The sequence below is a fragment of the Erinaceus europaeus genome, chromosome 7 (assembly GCF_950295315.1).
Source record: "Erinaceus europaeus chromosome 7, mEriEur2.1, whole genome shotgun sequence".
NCBI lineage: Eukaryota > Metazoa > Chordata > Mammalia > Eulipotyphla > Erinaceidae > Erinaceus > Erinaceus europaeus.
In genome coordinates, this window is record NC_080168.1 from 27,111,195 (window position 1) to 27,137,216 (window position 26,022).

Consider the following 26,022-nt stretch of genomic DNA (forward strand, 5'->3'; position numbering starts at 1 on the left):
GGGAGCCGAGGGGGGAGAGACTACAAACTAGCAAGGATGGGGTAGGGGGCGGGGAGGAAGAGAAGGTTGGGGGCTGGGGGGGAGAGAGAAGCGATCGCGAGAGAAAAAAAAATGCAGCCTCCCAAAATAAAGAGCAAAGATTGCATTAGGAGCGAACAGCGCTGCAGAAATAGATGGCAGTTCGGTGTCAGTGAGTTTGCATCCCCCTTCCTGATCCACGAGCTGGAGTGATTAGAACCCTGGCAGGGAATCGCTGCTCGTGGAGAAGTGCCCCTTCGCTGGCAGCCGTCTGCACTGTACACGCCGGATGCCTCTCCATCCACCCCACTCACTCTCGGTTCTCTCACCTCCTCTCTTCCCTCTCTCCCGCATTGATTTTTTTTTTTTTTACCCTTTTTAGTTGACTGAAACAAAACAAAAACAAAAGGGCCACTGGATGTCTGCCTTCTTGGGGGGTGAGCCAGACAGACTGACAAACAAACAGACCCAACTGTGTTCAGGGGAGGGTTTCTCCTCCCGCTTTGCCCGGCAGCAGCAGCATGGACGTGTTGGCTAGTTATAGTATATTCCAGGAGCTACAACTCGTCCACGACACCGGCTACTTCTCAGCTTTGCCATCCCTGGAGGAGACCTGGCAGCAGGTGAATGATTTAAATTACTTGTGTAAATCGTGTGGCGGCGGCGGCGGAGATGCAGGGGCTGCGTTGGTGTGGGCTTGGGGGGGGGGGTGAATTTTTGTTTGTTGGCTGTTTTATATTTTATTTTATTTTATTTTTGACTGTTGCTTAAAATGTGTTCGGAAACACGCATCCGCTCCTCCCTCTCCACCCACCTTGTAGCCCTCCTAGTATTCGGAGCGGAGCAGCCGGACCGAGCTGCCTGGGTCCGGGGTTCAGTCACCAACACACATCGTTGCACATACGTTGTCGGGCTCACTGGCCCCCAGCAGACACCAGCCTTAACTTCTGGGCTTCGGAGGGGCCGGGTGGATAGATATGTGGGAGGGGGGCTGGCAGAAGACTGCATCCCTCTTTAGAGAAGCCCCACCTGCATGGCACCTTAAGTCAGGTTTATCTCAGCGGGTGCTGAGGGCCATGAGATGGGGGGGGGGGCATAGGAAGCGGAGCGTTTTCCCAGTCAAAACGCTAGAAGAAGAAGCCAGTGTTAATATAGAATATATAGGAACTTGATTTGGACATTAGAAGGTGAGCAGAAGGGAGCGGATCCCAGTGACAAAAGATACTGATGCATGTCTCCAAGGAGGAGGACAGGGAGATGAATCTATCTCAAGCTGAACGTGCACTGTAGGTTTCCCCAGGGCAGTATCTTCAGAAAGAAAAACACCCTCTAGAGTGTCCTTGTCTCTCCCATTGTGTGTGTGTGTGTGTGTGTGTGTGTGTGTGTGTGTGTGTGTGTGTGTGCTTGTTTGTTTGGTGTCCATCTCTGGTCAGACAGCACAGCCTCTGACAAAGGGGTATGTGTGTCTCCATGCCCCTGACTTTGTCTTAGAGGACTAGTTAAGAAACTCCTAGGATGCTGAAAGGCGGCGAAGCCAACCAAGTTGGTTAGGTGCCCTAGGGAGGGCTTCGTGGGTCTGGTGACAAGTTCACTGGGGCTTTGTGAAGTGGGATAAAGTGCTGGTCAATGGGAAGTGCTAGATCTGCCTCCTCCTCAGGAATGGTGGTTGGCTCTGCCTGGGTTAGAAGCTGCTGAGGGATATCCTGCAGGAAAGATAGAGGTGGGGGGGGTGTGCAGGGGGGCAGGTGTTGCGGCTTTTCTTGGAATAGTTCTGCAGTGTGTACCCTGAAAAGTCCAATAAAAAGAAGAAGCAGCAGAAGATGGTCTGGATTTGGATCCACATCCAAAGTGTGGACTTAGATAGTTGTCTTGGAGCTAACTGCTTGCCCTTGGGGAGGGCTGAGCGGGCTTGGTGTGTGGCTGCCCATGCAACTTTGTCGCTCAGTGACAGCAGCTTGTTAAGGCTAATGAACGGGGCTGCATTTCCTCTGCCAGGATCCAAAGCAGAATTTGCCAGCTTGATGCTGAGATGTAACAGTTGCTTGCTTTAGTGAGTGGGACTGGACTTTTGGTGTAAGGAACCCCATGGCAAAAGTGATCCTCTGATTATTCTATTGTCAGCTAGTTGCTCCTCTCTCCTGATTAGTTTTCCTGCAGGTATTGAGTTATTGGATAGGGTGTCTGTCTGTCTATCCACACATGTATTCCTTCTGAAGATGCTGGCAGGTACCCTTGACTTTGTCTAAACGCACATACGGTTCACATGTTTTCAGCAGAAGGCACTTCTTCAATGCAGCCTTTCCCTTCATTCTTAACAAGATTAGCTCATGAAGACTTTCTCTAGATTCCCCCCTTCTTTTATTTTGCATGTGTGCTAGTTAAACCGAAATGTTGCCGGAATTTCATTTTTCTGACTTAGCATTCATTTCACACTGTCAGTCCACTGGTGTTGAATTAGTTGCGTATTAACAACTGTCTAGACAGGTTAGGGAAGGGAATCTGTTGATTTAGTCAGCCTGCCCATGCAGCCCTTGTTTGTGACTGTTAAGCAGTGTTCCAGGGAGGGAAGTTGGCATTATTTGTTACAACATTCCCTCCTGATGAATCACACAACTTTGTTTTGATTCAAGTTTTCACAGTAGTAAAGCCTGCTTTGGTGGTGGTGATGCTGGGGGTGGGGCTGGGGCTGGGGGTATGATTGCTTGAAGCCTTTTCAGGGGAAACCTGCTTTTCTAGATTTAGTTAAACCATTCTGGAGAGAGTCTAGATCAGAAAAGAAAAGTCATTGGTCTGCTAATTAGGGGAGGTGTTAGATCTATTGTTTCCTAGGGAAGACTTCTCCCATCTCTCCTTATTTCCTTCAGGGAACCTTTAGTTTAGTTGCAATCCATTTCCAGTAAAGGTATTTCCAGTCCTCTCCCCCCCTCACCCCTTTATTCCTTTAACCCTCTTCAACTGCTCACCACCTTCAGTTAAAAACCCTTTTGCGAGTAATTTCAGTGATGTACTGATGGCCTGTACTGATCCATGCATAACTTGTGGGAAAGAACACTGAAATAAGATAGCTGTCCATAGAGCCTTCTGCTCTGCTCTGCTCTGCTCTGCTCTGCTCTGCTCTACTCTGGAAAAAGGTGATGGTAACTCTTAAGTTCATATTCCAGCCTTTCTCCCCCCCCCCACCCCTGCTGTTCCTTGGGGGGATTGTTGATGTAAGACTTATTTTCAGAGAATAGCTCAAGAAGGTTGTTCCAAGGAACCCTGGGTAGGAGGAAGTTTCCCGATGCTCAGGGGTAATCAGATTTTAGAGGTCAAATAAGAGATAATTATTAGATGTTCTTCTTGAAAGGAACAGTGTACCTGCCTTGAGATGAAGGAAATACATAGATTCCAATATCTATGTATCCAATATCCAATATTTGGTTCGTAAGGGGGGAAAGAAGCAGTTTAGATAATGAACCAGAGAACATCTGTGCACTTGAAAACCGAGAATAAACTATTGGGAGATTTTATTTGAAACTTGTCTTCTGGGATAATTCACCCATTTAATAGTCAGTGAGCCTGTGTCAGCACTTCTGCCATGAGGGTCATCATTTTGACACTGGATTTTCAGGCAGTGGTGCTTTAGCCATGTACAATTCTGAATCTGAAAATCATTGCCGGTATGATTTTAAAATCCAGATGGACATCCTACATTAACAACTCTTCGTTCCTGGGCTCTGACTGCATACTTAAGCACTTGGCACAAGTAACATCATCTCTGCTTGTCATATAACTGTAAATTACACTGTGCTTATGTAGTCTATTATTTTATGGAATTTAGCTGACGCACAACTCTTAAGGCTACTAGCCTTCAGCTCTTTGAAAACTTGCAGGAAAATTTCCAAGAGCTGTCGGAGCAAAAGTCAGAAAAAGTCAGAGGAAAGACAGAAGCTGGAGTAGCTTATGGAGTACCACTTAATGATGGCTAAAGGAAGACCCATTCATGAGTTTTGTTGCCAAAAGAAACAATGATTCCCCCCCCCCTTAAACCCACCAGGGAAAGAAATAAGGATTGGCTTTAACACCCTTGGGCTATTTTTCTTGAGGAAGCTACAAAAGATGGTTAGATTTTTGGGTGTATTCTTAGTGTGGTATTTTATGATTGCTGCTGTGGATGTTCTAAATCTTATTTGCACTTAGCTTTGCTTCATGCCACTGAAAAGTATGGTGTGTTTATGAGAAAACTTATGGAGTTATGCTTGTTGTTAATGCTGATTCATAATTGGCAGATGGGGTCAGTTTCAGGCTTCCCTTTTGCTCAGAGAAAATTTTCCACTGCTACTGGAAACAAATAAATAAATCATAGAACATTCCTCACTCCTCTGCCACTCCCTTATTGTTTTAAACTAATGGCATACTTGGCTACTAGGAGGACTCAAGCATCTCCATAATGCTGCAATTTCATCTTGCTTTCAGGCACCCAGAAACACTTTTTACAAGCCCCTTTGGTATGAGGCATCTCTAGGGGGCTGCTGACAGAAATGGTTGCCTTCCAAGAACAGCCTCATGACACACAGCTGGGATTGGATGTGAGATGTGCTTCGCCTCTTCCTCCATGTGGTGATCTTGCCTTTGCTCTGCCTTCTTCAGGCCCGAGTTGGCCAGGTGCTGCCTCAGCCAGAAAGACAAAGCAAACTGAAGGGGCCCTGCATCTGCAGGTTCACCTCTGTCCCAAATTTGTATGAAACCTTGTCGTGAATTAGAATTTTTTGGCAACAGCACCACCCAGGGAAATTTTAGACACAAAGGAGCCTTGCTAACCACACTAAAAGGATAAAATAGCTGACTCTTATTTATTTATTTGTTCGTTTATTTATTTACTTTTGGTATGTGATTTGTGTGCTCTTTCTTCAGTTACCATACATCTTTTTTTTTTCTTCAAATCTGAAATAGTGTCTTGATAGATGAGAAGAAAATGCAGCCTTGCCCTTGTCTAGGTTTTCTTGATATCGAGGCAGTCACTGAAGAAATGTTGCTTTACAAATGAAAGCACGTGTGATTGTGATCAGTCACGCTTTGCCTTTCTTTAAGAGACACCTTACTAGATTGTTTTTAATTGATTCGTCTTTGTCTAGATTGAAGAGCGCCTAAGTACTACCAGCCTACCTGTTTGCAGTTTGGTATTTTACTGTGGGTGAATATTACAATGCAGGTATTTTTGCTATATCTGGTGTGTGTGTGTGTGTGTGTGTGTGTGTGTGTGTGTGTGTGTGTGTGTGTGTGTGATTTAAAAGGAAGTAGTGACTTCTTTGTTCCTTGAGAAACTCCCACCCCACTCCAAGGAGGGTGTTATGTTGGGGTCCAGCCTATTTAAAGTGCAGAATTGAATATGCACTGTGACAGCTTCATCCTGACATGATTTATGTACGAGTATGTCAGAGACCTTCAGTGTTCATATGTGGGCTCTTCCTCACTCCCAGATGGCTCTAAATATAAATGCTAGTGGGGGGTATTTGCCTCACCACTTAAATGAAAATAGCTTTGAGAGAGTCTTAATTGGGACTTTTAGAAACCACTGTTAGAAATCTTAAGATTCTGTTCCCTACCGAGAATTTCTGAATTTTGACTTTTCGAGTACAAGAAGGCACAACAGTCCTCTTTAATCAGACTGTGTGTCTGTTAAAGGAAAGAAGGACATAGCTTACTTTGCCCAGACCCAGCTGGCTCATTTTCGGTAGGCTAGCTGTGGACACCTGATGTGATGTGCTGGTCAGTGTACCATGTTTTTCCGGTTGGTGGTACTGCCTTACTTTCTCTGCTCACCCTTCAACTGGGGAGTTGAATGCCTCTGAGATTCTGGTTCATTCAGTGTGTCAGTTAGCATATGTGTTGGAATTGAGATTTGCTGAAAGTTTAGGACAGCTCCTCAGTTGAACCAGAAGGGTGAAAGGTGGAGCCTGCTCAGATAAATACCTTTCTTTTCCTAAATAGGCCTGTTTAGAGGTGCTTGCCTAGCATAAATAGGTGGAGACCTTTTAACCCAAATTGCCAGGTCTTATCAAGTACAGTGATCAGGAAACTCCAGGCCAACTAATGATGTTAAAGTTGGTGGGACAAGTATAGAAAATCCTCTCATTCATGTTACATATAACATCAGAACATTTAAGAAACACCCCCCCCCAGTTAGGTCGTAAGGACATTTCAGAACATCTACATAAGAAACCATCCTTATTCCATTTAGTGTACAAATTCCTCACTCCAAGAAATGCATTTTTTTTACCCTAACTTGGTCATAATCTTGTTCTTCTGCCTTTTCTATCTTTATTTTTTAAATATTTTTATTTATTTATTATTGGATAAAGACAGAAAGAAATTGAGAGGGGAGGAGAAGATAGGGAGAGAGACAGAGAGAGACACCTGCAGCCCTACTTCACTACTCATGAAGCTTTTCCCCTGCAAGTGGGGCTAGGGGCTTGAACCCACATCCTTGTGCAGTGTAATGTGTCCACTTAACCAGCTGTGCCACCACCTGTCCCCCCCTTTTCTATCTTTATTTTCTGCTGCTAATGTAGAAACCGAGCATTAATTTTCACATAGCAATAACTGCCATGAGTCCTTTACATTTTTATTACTTGATATTTTTGGTGTGATCCAGAGAGCTTGATCCTGCTGAGTGTTCATTGTACTCTCCACCACAGCCACTCTCAACTGCCCTTCCTACCACAGGCTGTTACGCCGAGCGTAAACAGCAGCCTGGGAATGTGGGTCCAGTATCAGCCCACTGGAGGTGTGAATGACTTTTTATTTCTTGGTGATACCATTTCTGATCCAACTACTAGAGTTATAGACATTGTGGGTTTATTTATTATTTATTTTTTCCTTTAAAGTATGGAAAACATTTCATGGTAAATCCTTCAGTCTTTAGTCATGTGCAGAATACAGATGGGGTAATGCAACCTTGAATTGGATAGAGATCCACCCTCTATGAACTTGATTTTTTTGTAAGAGAGAGTATGTTCAAAAAGAAGTAATTCAGAATTGTAACTGAAGTTGTGTAGATATCCATTGTCTTCTGAGTGTTTGAATATGAGTCTATACCTAATTTTGCCACAACCTTGTTATAAAGCATGCCTGAGATTGGTGAATTCTACTGTGCACTTTGGTAATGACACTTTGGGGCCTGGTGACATTTTGAGGATGAGTGGACATTGTGAACACCCATGTCCATAATGGCCAGGAAACAGCATCTATGACTGTGTCACTCAGAAATGATTAGAGGTAATTAAAATAATTGATAGACAGCCATATGCTATATCTATTTCTGAATATGGGGTTATTGACATTTCCTGAGGGTCATGTTGAAAGTCAGGTCCCAGACCTGGTACCAAAGCTAGAAGCATAGAATCTTAGAATTTCCAAGGTTGAAATGGTCTTGGTTTCATCGGCTCTCACCATTAGGATTGGGTCAAGTGATTGCTGAAGCTAAATGAGGCTCTGAACCCACCAATGTCACTCACTTGTGAACTACTGAAGATGACTTCAGGGGCTGTCATTCTTTGAATGCCCAGACCCATTTACTTGCTTTTCATCACATGACCATGAAAGACTTTTAGTTGTTTCTTATTCTTTTCTCCATTATCTCTGTTAAGAAAAGTCAAGGAAATCCTCTTCTTACTTGTATGAGTAAATGGGATTTTGAGATCAGAGGAGACTGAGTGTGTTCAGGGTGGTATGGCCTTAGAGGAATTTTCAAATCATCTGGGCCTTAAACATAGCTGTGGAGTATCTTGGAGAAGATTTATGTGTGTAATTTAAGAGTTTCATTTCCTACTTCTAATATGTGGTAACCTGTGCTTAATAAAAAAAAAAGCCCTCAATTATATCTGTAGTCTTGAAAGAAAAAAAAAAGAAAAGCACTTTCTCTTAACTATGCAAATGGATGGGAGGAAGCAGGGGTCATTAAGCTATAGCTGATAGGGAAGGTAGCTAGGTGGGTGAGGGGACTAGAGTTTTGTATAGAAAGCATTCATGTGAAATTGACGCTTTGTCTCTGACACCTTGCCAGTGCAGGGACTGCATGAAACTCTAATAACAACCATGTGCCAACTCAGGAAAATCTTTTTTGACGTGTTTTTAGAATTCCTGAGAGAACTGGATGGGTACTGAGGTTATAATGTTTTATAAATTTAAACACAAAAGATACTACATATTGTAGTGAACAGTTGGGAAGGAATTCTCCCTATGTAAAGTTTTTTGTTTTTTTTAATGTGCTTTTGGGGCTAGAGAATGAAGCAGACCTGACTATACAATGCCGAGTGAAAAAAGGAAACTTGGGGTGCCTGTTAACTCCTTTGCTCACTGGTCTCTGTTGGCCACCCCCACCTGCTCTCAGTCTCTGGTAGTTAGGATAGTGGGCATTCTATTTTGGAACTTATTTTATAGATCCCATGTAAGACCCCCAAAAAGCAAAATGTTCTTCCCAAATGGGGACTTCTTTGTTTCCTCAGAGCTCTGATCTGTATATCCAACTCCAGATATCTCCGGGTTTCAGCTCCACAGTTTTGAACTGAGAGAGTCCTAATTGGGACTTTTAGAAACCACTCTTTTATAAATCTTAAGGTGCTGCTCCCTACCGAGAATTTTTGAATTTTGACTTTTTGAGTACAAGAAGACACAACAGCCCTTTCTCTCTCTCTCTCTCTCTCTCTCCCTCTCACTCTTTAAATGTTTACTTCATTTTTTTATTAGTGATTTAATAATGACTGACAAAACTGTGGAGGAGGAGGGGGGTACAATTCCATACACTTCCCACCACCAGTGTTCCATATCCCATCTTCTCCATTAGAAGGTTCCCTATCCTTTATCTCTCTGGGAGTATGGACCAGATTTTTTTTTTCCTCCAGGGTTATCAGTGGGGCTTGGTTCTTGCACTACGAATCCACTGCTCCTGGAGGCCATTTCCCCACTTTTTTTTGTTGCCCTTGTTGCTATTATTATTGTTGTTGCTGTTGGATAGGACAGAGAGAAATCAAGAGAAGAGGGGAAAATGGGGTAGAGAAAGACAGACACCTGCAGACCTACTTTACTGTTTGTGAAGCGACCCCCCTGCAAGTAGGGAGCCAGAGGCTCGAACCAAGATCCTTAGGCCAGTCCTTGCGCTTCATGCCATGTGTGCTTAACCCACTGTGCTACTACTGCCCAGCCCCCAGAACAGAATTTTTTTTCTGAAATTTTTTTCCCTTTTGTTGCCCCTTTTTTTAATTGTTGTTGTTATTGATATCATTGTTAGATAGGACAGAGAGAAATGGAGAGAGGAGGGGAAGATGGAGAGGGGGAGAGAAAGACAGACACCTGCAGACCTGCTTCACCGCCTATGAAGTGACTCCCCTGCAGGTGGGGAGCCGGGGGCTGGAACCAGTATCCTTACGCAGGTCCTTGCGCTTTCGCCACGTGTGCTTAACCTGCTGCGCTACTGCCCGACTCCCCAGAATTTTTTTTTAATGAGGTGCAGAAGGTGGAAGGTCTGGCTTCTGTTTTTTGCTTCTCCTCTGGACATGGGCATTGGCAGGTGGATCCATACTCCCAGCCTGTCTCTATCTTTCCCTCGTGGGGTAGGATTCTGGGGAGGTGGGTTTCTAGGACACATTGGTGAAGTCATCTGCCCAGGGACTTGGTGACTGAAAAGCATTAAGATATAAAACAGGGCAAATTGTTTAATAATCAGGAACCTAAAGGTAAGAATATAGAGTCCTCTTTAATCACTCTGTGCCTTTTGGGGAAGGAAGAACATAGCTTGCTTACTCTGGCCAGACCCAACTGGCTGGTGTTGGTACCAACTGGCTTGTGTTTGTAGGTATGTTATGGACATCCTAACTTTTATAACAGTCATAAAACTCATCTTTTTTTTTTCCTTTCCCTGTTTGTTGACATTGTTTTGCTTCTAATGATCTAGGTTTGAAATTCCACTCATCTTTGATTTCTCTCTTTCACTTCAATCAAATCCTTGAACTATTCCATTGACTTAGTTCCTGTAGGGTTTCAGCATAGTCTTCAGTTCTCTGCTCCTTCTGTGCTTGCTCCTTTGCATGGACTTCCTCCTTTCATCACTGTTTTTCTAAATGTCAGTGACCCCTGTGACGCATAGGTTGAGGCCAAATTTCTACAAAATCATTATGTTCCAAGACGGGGCCTAGGAAATAGTCACAAGTTTCCTCTCTTTCATGTATAGTAAATGTCATCCCAAATGGGATGACTGTGCTTTTCCTGCTTCTGTCTTTATTATGCATGTCATTTCCGTTAGTCTTTTGCTTCTTCCTTCCTTCCTCCTCTGCTTCTCTTTGTCTAAATTCATCCCATCCATTAACTTCTAGATCACTGCTATTTCTTCTAGAAAAGTCCCACTCTGGGGGCTGAGTGCTGGTACACCTGGTTGAGTCATGCATTATAGTGTGGAGGGACCTTAGTGCAAGGCCCCAGTTCCCACCTGCAGGGGGGAAGCTTCATGAGTGGTGAAACAGTGCAGCAGATGTCCCTTTCTATCTTCCTGTTCCATTTCAAAATAAGCAAAAAGGTAAAAAAAAAAAAAAGAAAGAAAGAAAGAAAACTCCTTCTTTGTCCTATTTCCGTCCTTATGTGTAAAACTTTGTACTTCCATATTGTGCTATACATAACTTTTTTTCTTTTATTTTTTTCCTCTGTTGTTTAATTTTGGCAGTTAGGCTGTCTAGCTTAGAGCAGAGCTGATGTCCTAGCTATGATTTTCATGATAAACTTTTAATATTATAACCCTTTAGTTTCTTAGAGAACTTTGCATGTACTTGGTGCTAACGCTTGGTGTTTGGGAAAATATGATGTGAGTGTCACTTAAGGTTTGACTATCAATAATGATTAAATCTCAGTTAATTTACCTGGTGGGCTAGTTAAATCCTTTTGCGTGGAACCCAAGTATCCTTTTTTTTTTTTTGAAATCTCATAGTTTATTTCAATATGCAACCAAAGCTTTGAATCTACAGAAGGCCAACAACAGTTACACTATATTGGGTTGTCAGAAAAGTCATTTTTTTGCATAGCAAAATATGTCATGACTTTTCCAACCCCCCAGTAGTTGCTGGTACCAACTACATCTTCATATGAACATGTTTCATTTCTTGTGTAACTTGGAACGTACATGTGACAGGTGTATGATCATACACGTGGTACTGGCAGATGTCTTCCATCCAGCTCATTGCTTAATACTGACGGGCCAAGCTTTGGTTCATTCTGGTCTTGGTTTTCCTTGTCCTTAGCTGTCTAATGCAGCCTCACTTGACTCCTATTTCCTATGACCCATTAGAGGTTTGCTTAACCTGGTCAAATTCTCTTTCTGGTACTGTTGCGGTGTTGGGTGTTAGGCATCATACTGCAACCATGCCATGCTTCAAATAAATCATTCGGTAGGCCCTTGGCTTTTTTTTCCCCCCACTTACCTCAGCCTGCTTTGCGGTTTCAGACGGAGGGATGCTTGCATGCACATCTGTCAAATGGTGCCAGATAGGCATTAGTAGCAGTTCTCCATATTTATTTCTGACCTCACTGCTTGGAAGTCGATTCTGTTTACAAAGAGTTTCAAAGGGTGCATGCTTCTAGTAAGAGGAGCAAAAATAAACTGTGGAAGAATTGCCACTGAGGACATTCAGGCAAGGAGGCTGCCGGCCCAGCCACAGAAGGCTCAGCTCTTGCGGTAAGGACTGTGAGCATGTGGTGATTTTCACAAAGAAGCCTTAGAAACATCTCTCTTTTTTTTTTTTTTTCAAACTGTGATGTTTGCAAAAATGTATGTACTGTAGCTGCATCCTTTCATCTACAAAACTGTCTTTGATGGGGGCATGGCTGGCAAGAGGGAACATCATGAGAGGAGCTTAGAGTTTAGGGTGGAAGAATGCCTTTTGGAAAGCTCAACCCAGCTGTGAAAACGGCAATTAGCCCAGGAGCAATTGCTCTGCAAGGGAGTGCTGCCTGCCCCTGCCCCTGCCCTCCGCTCACCTTCCCAGCTCAGGGGCAGGGATTCAGTGGAGTGGCCAGAGTGGCCTTAGTGATGGATCTTATTTTTGGAGAAGCAGCACATTTTCTCAGCATACAAAAGAGAGGAAATAGACTACCCCCCATCTTTGGAGATTCTAACATTTGTTCATGCAGTCACCATAGGCCCTGGTAATAGAGCATAGTCCCTGTTGGTGGTGGGAAAGGAGGTCTTCTGTGAGGCAGCCCCTGTATAGAAATGATTTCTCTCATAAGCGACTTTAGGTGTTATTCCCTGTCAGATCGAGTTGCTGGCTTCACTTACGCCTTCCAAGGCTGTTACAGCCATTGCCTATGCATTTACCTCTTTCTCTTTCTGTCAAGGTTCTCACTTTCTTTACTGTGGACCAAAAGATGCTGTGATAAGCATTCCTGTGCTTGCTTCCAAGAGTCTAACATCTGGGCCCAGGTGGTGGTACACCTAGTTGAATGCATCCGTTAGAGCACTGAAGGACCCAGGTTCAAGCCCCCACTCTCCACCTGCAGGAGGGAAGTTTCACAAGCAGTGAAACAGTGCTGCAGATCCCTCCTTCCCACCCTTCTTCTCTGTCTCTTCCTTCCCTTTGAATTTCTTTCTGACTTTATCCAAAATAATAAAACCGTAATAATAAAATAGTAAAAGAGTCTTACATCTGTATGGAGCCTTTGTCTTATAGGTATGGGGTGCATTCCTCATGATCTCTTTGTCACTGACACATTCTTTCTGTAACTAGGAAGCAGGCAGATGTTACAGAATTTCCCATTTAGAGGTGAGAAAATTGGGTCAGAGGAAGATTAAGCAAGTTCTCATGCTGCAGCTGCAGAGCAGATGAATTTCAAAAAACCGGCGGAACATACTTTTCTTCTCTCTTAACACATGGCATTTCTTCCAAGCATCATAAGAAGATCTAGTGTATGTCAGATGCTTCCCCAAGGGGATCATTTTTGGGCACCATTAGGCAGCATTTCATTTAATCCTCACAAAACACCCCGAAGATACATAGTTTGCTTGTTCCCATTTTACAGATGGAGACACTGAGGTTAGTTAGAGGTTTTATATGGCTTCCTGAAGTCACAACACTTGGAAGTGGTTGAACCAGGATCCAGAACCAGGTTGTCTGTTTTACACTGATAGAAGTTGGGAGACACCAAGGAAGAAACCAAAGTTCATAACTTGGCCACAGTGGATCTAAATAGATTTCAACAGACTGTCTTCTTTCTGGGCCATACTTTTTCTTCTGTAAAACTCAGGGGCCAGGTGATGACGCATGTGGTTGAAATCACATGTTACAGTACACAAGAACCCCAGTTCCCACCTGCAGGAGGGAAGCTTTGCAAGTGATGAAGTAGTGCTGCAGGTGTCTCTCTGTTTCTCACCCTCTCTATCTCTCCCTTCCTTCTTGATTTCTGGCTGTCTCTATCCAATGAATAAATAAAGATAATTTAAAAAATTTAAAAAATAAAGGATTGGACTGTGCTCTGTCTCTTTGAGATCACAGTGTTATAGAACAAACACATGGAGGCTTTAAAATCAGGCAGAACTTAGGCCTTGAGAACCTCACTTTGTATCCCTGGGGCTCATTCCATCATCTGCGGCATGGAGTTAATGATGCCTAAGTAAGGACAGGCGTGTTGGCTCTCTGGTCCACCATCTGGCATATGGTATCCACTCAACAAATGCTCTCTTCTTTACATTCTTATCCATCCTTCTTCTTCTCAACGACAGTGCAAAGTGGCACAATTGTTTTTCCCTTACACCATGTCAGTGGTCTTGCTAAGATTTCTTTTCCAGTGATTAGTGCATCTAAGAGAGAATGAATGATGAAGATAGGGCAAAGGAAAAATGCTGGCAGCAGATAGGGTATCCCGTGTCCATATCTTAGAGGGAGTGCTTATTAAGTCTCATGTACTTAGAATTGGAGTAGCACTAGCAATTTCGAGTGCTCCCGGAAACTTCACCTAGATTCACACATTAGGGATTTGCTTGGCCCATTCATGCAGATCTCCAACCAGTTCTTCCTTTTTTTTTTTCCCGGCTTACTTCTGCTTGACTTACTTCCTTTAAGTTTTTCCAGCCTGCAGTTATTGTTTTTTTTTTCAAGAGTTAGAATTAGGGATATATAACATAATACAGTACTGCCATTTCTGCTTTACCTGATGACTGAGCTTACAGCAGCTTATGAGAGTGAATCAGGTTTTATGAGATCTATAAATATGTTGGATAGGATTTTTATTTCATTTCCCTCCTTTCAAATAAGACATAATGGAAGCACTCACACACACAAGGAATATTCTTTCCGTGATAAAGTAGGACGTTTTTGAATTGGCCTCTGAAAAGCAATAATTTGATGTGGTTGTTGGTGTTGGGAGTGTTATGGAGGAGAGGAGAGACTCGTGTATACGCCGCTATAAAACACGAAGATGATTTCCTCATATGGAAGGTTTTAGCCCAGCACCTATGGAGAGATTTATTTCAGAGATGCCAGCCTGGTGTGGATACAGAACCTCCCCCTACTGAGGAGTGTGTATTTGTGTTTTCTTAGTGACATAGAAACCAGAGGAGGAAAGTCCCGCTGCTTGGCAGGAGGGGTGCTTTGAAAGGACATTTCCAGTTCATTCTCTATGCTGTATAATACTTTGGTTCAGCTATAGACACCTGCTATTTGATTTTACTAATTGTTTTTATTTATTTATTGGCTAGAGACCGACAGGAATCGAGAGGAAGGGTGATAGTGAGGGCAAGAGACAGAAACACCTGCAGCAGCACTGTTTCACCAGTTGTAAAGCTTTCCCCCTGCAGGTGGGGACTAGGGGCTCAAACCTGGGTCCTTGCGCATTGTAACATGTGCGCTCAACTAGGTGTGCCACCATCCAGCCCCGACATGCTATTTTGTATGTATCATCAAATGGCTTGATTTTTCTGGTCTTTAGTTTCCTCATATGTATATGTAGAACTAGGGACAGTTAGATTAGTATAGAGTACAAATAGCTTTTAGAATGAACTGTTTTGAAGAGCTGTTTTATTTGGCCAACATATATATTTTGAATTTCTTTTTAATTTTAGTGCTGTTAGCTCAGAGATTCTTCCATTCACCTTGACCCCACTGTTTCTGCCTGGCTTCATTTCTGATCTCTGGCTTAGTGAGCATGTATGTCATCTCCTGAACAGCATCTTCCCCTCCAAAATGTTACATAAGTTTGGGGATAACCTTTATTTTTCCAATGTTGTCTCACCCAGTATCCACTTTTATGTATTTATAATTTATATATATATATAGATATGCATATAGATATTGCCTCCAGGGTTTTTGCTGGGGCTTGGTACCTGTACTGTGAATCCATTGCTCCTGTGGCCTTTTTTTTTTTTTTTTTTTTTGATTTTTGGATAAGACAGAGAGAAATTGAGAAGGGGAAAATAGAGAGAGGAAGAGAAAGAGACTCCTGTAGACCTGCTTCATTGCTTGTGAAGCGACCTTTCCCTCCCTGCAGGTGGGGAGCCAGGGGCTCGAACCGTGCGCTGGTGTTTGTGCTTCCAACCATGTACATGCAACACCACCTGCCCCCACCCCCCGCTCTTATCTTTTTAGATTTTTTTTTTATTTCCTGTCATGTTGAATGTCTTTGTTTGGGATTCTGTTTTATAAATCTGCTTTCAAATTGCATCTCAATTTCTCCTAGTCGTCCAGGTTCTGTTGTAGATCATGGAAATCTGGGATGGAAAAGACCATCTGGTTTAGCCCTCTCCCTGCCTGGGCTGAGCAGTTGCTCCAGAGCATGTTTATTCCTCACTGGTATTTGCAACATTTTCCAATTTGGAAATTGACTAAGGTTTCCTGAGCCTGTAGCCTCTTGGTCTAAGTGGAAGCAAAATGGGACAATAGGAAGCAGAAAGTTTCTTTGGTCAGAACCCTGCTAATAAACAATTGCTATTGTCATGGTTTTTGTGTGACACCCTCCGCCCTCCCCCCCCCCCCACACCCCCGGCTTAACTGGTAAGTGGGATAAAGAATAGGAAAACTATCAGGGGAGGGGAGAGGATGCGGAGTTCTGATAGTAGGAATTATATGGTGTTGTACCCCTCCTATCCTTTTTGTCCGTGTTTCCTTTTTATAAATAAAAAATTATATCTATAAAAAAGGAAAATTCCTTTTTTAAAAAATTTTTTATTAAGAAAGGATAAATGAACAAAAACATAAGGTAGGAGGGGTACAACTCCACACAATTCCCACCACCCAATCCCCATAACCCACCCCCTCCCATGATAGCTTTCCCATTCTCTAGCCCTCTGGGAGCATGGACCCAGGGTCGTTGAGGGTTGCAGAAGGTAGAAGGTCTGGCTTCTGTAATTGCTTCCCCGCTGAACATGGGCGTTGACTGGTCGATCCATACTCCCAGTCTGCCTCTTTCTTTCCCTAGTAAGGTGTGTCTCTGGGGAAGCTGAGCTCCAGGACACATTGGTGGGGTCTTCAATCCAGGGAAGCCTGGCCAGCATCCTGGTGGCGAAAAATTCCTTTTTGTAGACTAGGAGCTTGTAGTCAGGCCCGAGATTTCTTAGTCTGGCATATATACCTGTTGTATCAGATCCCTGCTTAACTGTTTTAGATGTTTGTTTGTTTGTTTGTTTGTTTGTTTAGTGGAAGTGAATTCTGTATTAATTGTGTCACTGAGGAAGTGATGCTTTTTTTGTGTGAAGAACTCCAAGGCTTGTTAATAAATTACTTTCCTGAGAATCAAGTCATTTGCTTTCTTCCTACCCTTAGCACTCAAATACTTCCAGCAAGGCACTCGGCCTTCATTTTACTAATGCTTTCAGGATGCTATTCTACATTAGGGGTATTTAAAAAAAATACTCTGTTCCTATTGGTTCTCTTACATTAAGGAGATCTAAGGAGATCTCTTAGCTTGACCTGATGGTGATTCTCGGGGTCATTCTTTTCCTTTTTAGAAAAAAAAGCCATTACTTTGAATTACCTGATGTTGGGTGGTCCTTTCTCTTTTCTTCAATCTAAATTACGTTTGTACTTTATAGAACAACACATTCTGAGTGTTAAGTGAAGACCGTGGGTCATTATGTTGCTGACACATATATTAATTAAAAATATTTTTAAACTAATAACTTTGCCTTCCTGTATGATTTAGCTACTATGGAAATTTTCTGAAAAAAATATATATTGCAGAAGAGGAGGAAAAAGAATGGTGAGTCGGAAAAGGCAGGCTTTCTGTGAACGTGAAATGTCCTTGCAGTTTTCTTAGGGAAGAGAAGCAAAGTGCAAACCATTTGTCTCTTGCCCAAATTGTGCCTGCCTCTTTTTTTTTTTCTCCTTCTATTCTAATCATGATCTCCTTTTTTAATGCTTCCTATTCGTCGGAACTAGGATTTTACAGATTCATTGAGGACCAGTCCACATCTACTCACAGCCCTTCCGTTCCCTCTGAGTTTGCAGTTAGCCTGCCTGAGCTTTACTGATCCCTTCTTCTTCTAGCGTTTGCCCTTCTTCCGTAGCCAGTCAACAGCGTCAGGTTGAAAGCTGTCAGGAGCTGCTTGTTGCTGGCTTTGAAAGTGACTGGGATCCATGTGGATTCAGTATGCTAGGAAGGATCCTCAGTTTCCCCAATGAATGGGTATTCACAGGATGCACCACGAGAAGGTTGATCCAATGCATCCCACTGATCCCTTATTTAAGGCTAAGCCTGTATTGACCATTCAAGAATTGTGAGCCTCATTTCAATACTTTAAATGAATGTTAGCACAGTGAGTGGTGCAGAATGGCCTAGGGCAGTGCTTCTCAAAGGGTGGACTGTACTCCTCAGGTTTCTTGAACATGAAGTTAAATAACAACAGAATAACACGTAAGTTAAAGAACACATAGGGAGCCAATATTACTCCTTTTCCAGTTCTCTTTCTTTCATTCTCTTTTTTTCTTTCTTAATTCTTCAAATGTCATTCGAGGAGTATCAACTTTGTTTAATATATATATATATATACATATACATATGTATGTATATATATATATTAATTTCTTTATTGGAGGATTAATGGTTTACAGTCGACAGTAAATACAATAGTTTGTACATACATACCATTTTCCAGTTTTCCACATAACAATACAACCCCACTAGGTCCTCCTCTGCCATCATGTCCCAGGACCTGAGCCCTCCCCACCACCCCAGAGTCTTTTACTTTGGTGCAATACACCAAACCCAGTCCAAGTTCTGCTTAGTGTTTTCCCTTCTGTCTTCCTCCTCCTCCTCTTTTTTTTTTTTTTTCATTTAGCATATCTTTAACATTCCCATAAAGTAAGATCATCTTTCTTCTTGCTTTTTCTTTCTATCGTTTCTTTCCTCTTCTTCCTCCTTCTCTTTTCCCCTTTCTCCCTCTTTTTCCTCTTTCTCCCCTCTTTCTTCCTTCCTTTCCTTCCTTCTCTTCTCTTTCTCCTCTGACCCAGATCTGTAGCCATCATTTTGGCTTTATTGTTCTTAATCTTATGTTCTTGCTGTTGTTGCTGATAGAAGAAAAATATTTTTCAGTATATGCAACAATGATACATAATACTTTTGTGAGGTAATTCCAAATGAAAATAATTGGGAAATGTTTGTGCAGATGGAATGCTGGTTTGGAAAAAAATGCATCACAGTGGAAGAGAACTGAAGTTGAGTGAGAAGTGAGAAATACTGGTATGGTAGATAAATTCAATAGATTTGGAGTCAGAAAACCTGAAATTTAGTCCTGATTTTTGTAAGTATAAGCCAGAGAAAATTGCTGCGCTGCATTTTCCTATAGGCAGTGTAGGATTATAATAATAGGATTGTTATAATCAAATGATACATGAATGTGAAAGTGCTTTGTGAACTGTCACATGCTTTACACTGTTATTGTTTTCTATTCTGTAGTATGGGAGGCTTTTGTCTCAAGTCTCAAACTAGTACTTTTCGTTGGCATCATTCCTTCTTGTTTTTTCTATTCAGTCATCTGAGCAGGAATGTAGATGATTCTGACTTGTTCAAATGGGACTGTTACTTGAGCTTTAGTTAAGGACATTTGAAAAAGGTCTATAGTTGTATGGAGACATCAGACTGTGTGTGTGTTAGCTGGTTGTTTTTCATTTTATTATTATTATTTTTTTTGCCTATAGGGTTATTGCGGGGGCTTGGTGCCTGTACTATGAATCTACTGCTCCTGAAGGCATTTTTTTCCCTTTTATTGCCCTTATCATTGTTGTTGTTGTTATTGTTGTCATTGTTGGATAGGACAGAGAGAAATTGAGAGAGGAGGGAAAGACATAGAGGGAGAGAAAGATAGACATCTGCAGACATGCTTCACCGCCATGAAGCAACCCCCCTGGCTGGTGGGAAGCCTGGGGCTCAAACTGGGATCCCTGAGCTGGTCCTTGTGCTTTGTGCCATGCGCATTTAACTCATTGTGCCACCCACCACCCGGTGCCCATGTGTGTTAGCTTATAAACAAATTTGAAAAAAAGTAAACTTAGTCTCAATGCTTCATATGCCAAAACATCTAGATAAATATAAAATAACTGACTTAAAGTTCAGATAAATTCAGCACCGTTAAAATATTTTGTTATGGTCATGAAACATCACATGGTAGATGAAAAGATGGGGACTTATGTGGGCACAAGAGCTAGACTTGCCAGGATCCCTCAGCCTGATGTCCGGGGGCAGACTCATTTATGCCACATGGGAATTGGTCCTACAGGAGAGGCATGTGTGATCTCTCAGACTTGTGGCCCTCCCTGACTCTGTACCAGCTCTAAAGATAGATTCTCACACTGCCTCACCTGGACATGACATCTGTATCTCTGTCAATGAGAAGCCTTCTCCATCTGTTCTGTCATCAGTGACCATCACAGGAATGAACTTGCCACAGTGGATGGCACTGCCACTAAGCTGTGTGTGAGCACAAGTGTGTGGTGGTGACCAGCTCTTGCTCGGACCGTTAATCACCCTACTGGTAGAGCAGATGTGGGTACACCTGGGTCAGGGACCCAGTAGTTTCTTTCTTGGAGGTGATCTGACAGCCCTTCTGGACCTAGGACAGTGGCCAGCTCATCTAGAAGACGGAGGGAGGGAGATAGTGACGGCACTTCTGAGTGGGGTGTTCCTTTTAACATATTTAAAAATTTTTTCTTCCTAGAAAGTTACTGAAATCCCATCTTAAAAAGGAAAGGCCAACAATTTCTTGAATAGACCTAGAAGTGCACATAAGTGAGTGGCGTCAGGGAAAAGACGATTTATTAGCCCCTACACATTACAAGAAGACTATATGCATCAGGTAGAACAAAGAGTTGAGTATAGGGAGAGACTCCTTTATTCTTGTGGACTTGAACAAAGGAAGGACATTAGAGGGTATGGGTGATGACTGGGTAATTTTGTGTCATGTATCAGTGGTGCCAAGAACTTTAGAGAATGGGTGAGTATAAATAACCGCTGCCCCAAAGCAGACATTGGCAAAGAAGAAATCAGAGCAGGCAGTACAGAGATGGTCACTGGGAAGAGCCGGTGATGCCAGTGAGGAAGGCAGAGCGTGAGACAGTGGAGAGTGGCGGAGACTGTGGGCAGCCCAGAGAACATCAACTCTAGTTGAGTACTACTGGGGAGAAGTGCAAAGCTTACTGTCAGATCTATTCTTCCAGTTTTTTCCAAAGAAGCCAGAATTCTGAATACTTATTTCAAGTTCCCTGGATTTTTTTTTTTTAAAATAACACTCAAACTAAAGATACTGTGTGTATTGAAGGGAACACAGTGGACTGCATCTCCAGTGGCTCTGGGAAGCTGTCTGTGTGATGGTTTGGCATGTCCTCTCTGATCTGTCTGCCTGGGTCAGATCACAAACAGGTTCTTCTCTCACTCCAGGTATGTCAGATGGAATCCTTTTTGCTCACAACAACCATTTTGCTCTGGCTCCAAACTTTTTTTTTCGATGTTCACTTTTGTTGCCCTTGTTGTTTTACTGTTGTTGTAATTATTGTTCTTGTTGTTGATGTCATCATTGTTGGATAGGACAGAGAGAAATGGAGAGAGGAGGGGAAGACAGAGAGGGGGAGAGAAAGAGAGACAGCTGCAGACCTGCTTCACCGCCTGTGAAGTGACTCCTCTGCAGGTGGGGAGCCGGGGCTCAAACTGGGATCCTTATGCTGGTCCTTGCCCTTCGTGTCACATGTGCTTAAGGTTCCAAACTTTATATAAAAGATTCTCTCAGGGGCCTGGTTGAGTGCACATGTTACAGTGCAGAAGGACCTGGGTCAAGCCCCGGGTCCCCAGCTGCAGGGAATAATCTTCACAAGTGGTGAAGTTGGGCTGCAGGTGTCTCTTCTGTCTCTCACCCTCTCTATCTCCCCCTTCCTTCTTGGTACCTGGCTGTCTCTATCCAATAAGTAAATAAAGGTAATAATGAAAAAAGTTTTAAAAAGAGTCCTTCATTAGAGAGAAGAGCCTTGGTCAGCTCTGGACTATGGTGGTGCCAGGTACTGAGCCCCTTGAGGGGCTCTGGCATGCAAGTCTGGTGCATTACTGCTTCACTGTCTCCTGAGTGCTAAGCCTCTAGCTTTCAAAAGGAAGTAGAGATGGAGATTGAGAAGGTGAGGAAGGTCAGCCTTTCAAGCACTTTTGTAGGGCTTTTACAGGACGTATCTTTGGCCCAACCTCCCACATGAGAAATTTGACTCAGGGGTCAGGAATGTGACGGAACACTTGAGTATGCAGCTGGGCTTCTGCCATCAACGTAATTTGCAGAGAAGTGTGGCCGTGAAATGCCTGAGATCACGAATCGGACCTATTCCCCAACCTGACAGTCATATATTTTTCAGCTAAATTAAATATTTATGTTCATTTTTTTAAAGTTTAGTTTTGATTTCTTTTTTGTTTATTTTTATTTTTATTTTTATTCCCTTTTGTTGCCCTTGTTGGTTTTTTGTTGTTGATGTCGTTGTTGTTGGATGGGACAGAGAGAAATGGAGAGAGGAGGGGAAGATAGAGAAGGGGAGAGAAAGACAGACACCTGCAGACCTGCTTCACTACCTGTGAAGCAACTCCTCTGCAGGTGAAGAGCTGGGGGCTCGAACCGGGATTCTTACACCGGTCCTTGAGCTTTGCACCACCTGTGCTTAAATAGCTATACTACCGCCCAACTCCCTAGTTTTGATTTCTTAGAGGAGAAACTCCCTCAACTATTGAGAAAAGAAAATATAACATGCTTCTGATCAGGAGATAGCATTTCAAAGTTCACTACCAACAGATTTATTGAAAAATGGTGATTTTATTCTTTTTATTTATTTATTTATTTCATTTAAGAAAGGATTAATTAACAAAACCATAGGGTAGGAGGGGTACAATTCCACACAATTCCCACCACCCAATCTCCATATCCCACCCCCTTCCCTGATAGCTTTCCCATTCTCTATCCCTCTGGGAGCATGGACCCAGGGTCATTGAGGGTTGCAGAAGGTGGAAGGTCTGGCTTCTGTAATTGCTTCCCCGCTGAATATGGGCGTTGACTGGTCGGTCCATACTCCCAGTCTGCCTCTCTCTTTCCCTAGTAGGGTGGGTCTCTGGGGAAGAGGAGCTCCAGGACACATTGGTGGGGTCTTCAGTCCAGGGAAGCCTGGCCGGCATCCTGATGACATCTGGAACCTGGTGGCTGAAAAGAGAGTTAACATACGAAACCAAACAAATTGTTGAGCAATCATGGACCCAAAGCTTGGAATAGTGGAGAGGAAGTGTTAGGGGGGTACTCACTGCAAACTCTAGTGTACTTCTGCTTTCAGGTATATATTTTGCAGTAGTTTACGGATATGTGTGAACATATGCTCTCTCTCACAGAAACTAGTGTATATCTAGGTTTTGGGACTTCGCTAGAAAGTGAACCACCTGAGATGGAACCAGAGTATACCATGAAAGGAAAGGTCTCACCCGAGCAATGAAGCTGAAGGGTTGTCATTCCACACGTGAAGTCTCTGGACACAGTCTGAAGTGAAGCATGCTGAGGTGGCAGTCATTGCGTTGGTTAGGTTGTGATCAGCAGATGCAATATTATTTGATATGGATTGGGAGAGGCATACTGGAAAGTGGGCCCTATCCAATGGTTCCAGGACTGGGGGAAGTAGAGGCTCTCTATAGTGGAGATGTGAGGTTCCTGCTGTCTTAGGGTTCAAAAAGACAATCGATAGTTAATGTTATCATCACATTATTTGGTAATTGGGTTAACTTTGAAAAGTCCTTTTGTCAGGGTTTGCTGTACAGTACCCAGTATCTTGTATATAGCTGTGCCATTGGTTGCTTCTGATCTATTTGGTCTAGGCTTTTGAGAGAGTCTGCATATCAGTTACACAGCCTATATATTGAAGAGATTCAGTTTGTGTTTTTGAAAAACTTTGAGACATACAATTAATCTTCCCCCTCTTGTATTAATTAACTAGTGATTTATATGACTACATTTTACTAGGAGTGTACATAAACACCATTCCCACCACCAAAAGACTGTGACCCATCCCTCCCACCCACTCCCACCCCCCACTGGTCTTTATGTATGTTGATTATTTAGAGCACTTCACATGATGAAATGATGGGCCAATTAAAGGCTTTCATGTATATATACAAGCATGCACATACATATATATTCTAAACTTCTGGGATTGTTATTATTGGTCTCTAGTTTTCATATAATTGCTATTTGTTTAGTGGGGCCAGTAACTCAACCCTCTTTTGTCCCTCCCTCACCTATTTGAGAAAATGCAAGAACCAGACACATAGGTTTATCCTCCATGAATCTAGATTTAGACTCATGCGGCAGTGCAGACTTTTCCGCCACTCGGTAGCTACCACATCCCTAAGCTCTACTGATTTATGGTCTGGCCCATTAGTGGGAAAGTATACATTCCACAGAACAACTGGTCTGTAGGAGTCCCTGTGACTTACCGGGCCCCGGCCCCAGCCCCACTGTGCTTCCTCCAAGGCAGGGGACTGAGGAGAGCTCCTTTCCTACTCCCAGGATCCAGCTCTGTGCTGTTTGTTTTCACACTCCTGGGTTTCTTCCAGTATCACTCATGCACGAATCACTTCTTCTCTTGGGTGACAGTGAGTGAAGGGACTGAGAGGAATTCTGAAAGCTTTATTCCCAGGATATCCTGGGAGATATTTACTTCTGGGAGTAGAGGTCCTTGGGGAGACAGAACAAGGAGAAAGCTTTCTGCCCAGAATCAGGACTGAGGAGGAGGGAGCACTATGCCACATTCCAGAGAAGGCCAGCCTAGCCAGGGCTCTGCTCTGATCCAGGGAAGAGGTCAAGCGTGCACTGTGGCCTGGGAGTGGTGCCGCAGCTAGATCTCTGGGCTTAGAAGCATGAGTCGTATCCCACAGAAGATCTGAGAAGATTCTCAGATCTTCTCTCATGCTGATCAATGAGTATTTCCTTAAAACACTGTAAAAATATTTATTGATTTTGTTTGACAGGATAGAGAAAAATTGAAAGGGGAAAGAGAGCTAGAAAGGGATAGGGAGAGGAAGAAAGACACTTGTAGCATTGCTGTGCCACTTGTGAAGCTTCCTACCTGCAGGTAAGGGTTGGGGGCTTGAACCTGCGACCTTGCATATGCTAATGTATGCATTCAATCAAGGGTGCCACCACCTGGTCACAGCAAATCTTTTTTTTCTCTTTTTTTATTTTATTCATTTATTAATGAAAAAGATAGGAGGAATGAGAGAAAGAACCAGACATCACTGTGGTACATGTGCTGCCGGGGATTGAACTCAGGACCTCAAATTTTTTTTTTTTTTTTTTTTTTAAAGAACAGAGTACAAGTGACTCCAGAATGTGTTTTGCTCTAGTCTGTCTTGCATTCTCTCAACCTCATGGTCAAGTAAAAAATGGAAAGACCATGCTTAGCGTGTGCTAGGCAATGGCACAGGCAGGTGACTGCACATGTCACAATATGCAAGCACCCAGGCCCAAGTCCCTGGTCCTCACTTCCAAGGGGAAAGCTTCAGTAGTAGTGAAGCAGCACTTCAGGCGTCTCTCTTGCTCTCCTGTCTCCTTTTTTCCTCTTGATTTCAGTCCAAAGAAATAAAAAAATATATATTAAAAAAAAGGGAGATCATAAGTACTGACTGGGGAGACTGACTTAATGAGGAGTGTTGTAGATGGAGGGATGAGAACAACATAATCCTGTTGAAAGTACTGACTGTTGGGAATTATTTTTCCCTAAACTTGTGTACCTCTCCATGTTAGCCACATCACATCTGGTATGAGCTCACTCTTAGTCCCTGGAATCACCTGTTTTTTTGCAGATTGAAGTACGTCATCCATCAACCAGGGATGAAGACATTGGACCCATCACAGTCATTTGCAGTAAACTATTGACATTACTGAGAAGTAGTGAAAGACCAGTTTTGAATCTGTATCTCATTTCTCTCCAGTGCCGTTTCTGACTTCACTCTTTATTATTTTCTCACTGCTGTCTTATACGTGAATTATTGTTAATTAGTCTGCTCAAGAGGGGGAGCCAAGTCAGGACCAATTTGTGTTGGCATCTTGGTGATGTCACACTCCTCATTCTTTTTTAAAAATATTTATTTATCCCTTTTTGTTGCCCTTATTGTTTTATTGTTGTAGCCATTATTGTTGTTGTTGTGGGATAGGATGAGAGAAATGGAGAGAGGAGGGGAAGACAGGGGGAGAGAAAGAGAGACACCTGCAGACCTGCTTCACCGCTTGTGAAGCGACTCCCCTGCAGGTGGGGAGCCAGGGGCTTGAACCAGGATCCTTACACCAGTCCTTGCGCTTCACGCCACATGCGCTTAACCTGCTGCGCTACCACCTGACTCCCCACACTCCTCATTCTTTTCTTACTTCCAACACTTAACTTTTCCCTTTCTTTCCCACTTCCTTTCAGTTGGTTTTTTTTCTTTAGAGGACTTTCAATGTGCCAATCACTGTACTAGATGTTGAGGATGCAATAATGACTCAAACGGACAATTGCC

At 43.0% G+C, this 26,022-nt stretch overlaps 1 protein-coding gene across 3 annotated transcripts in view; it reads left to right on the forward strand.

Annotated features, from left to right (window-relative positions):
- Positions 1-63: 63 nt before the first annotated feature.
- Positions 64-26,022, forward strand: part of KLF7 (KLF transcription factor 7) — a 97,721-nt gene continuing 71,762 nt past the window's right edge. Inside the window, exons 1-2 of one of the 3 annotated variants that reach the window (XM_060194056.1) lie at positions 64-641; positions 20,783-20,901. In XM_060194056.1, the coding sequence (XP_060050039.1) occupies positions 20,842-20,901 (60 nt within the window). In that variant the 5' untranslated portion in view covers positions 64-641; positions 20,783-20,841. The remainder of the gene's footprint in view (positions 642-20,782; positions 20,902-26,022) is intronic. The other 2 variants (XM_060194055.1, XM_007520188.3) reach the window with 2 other exon arrangements.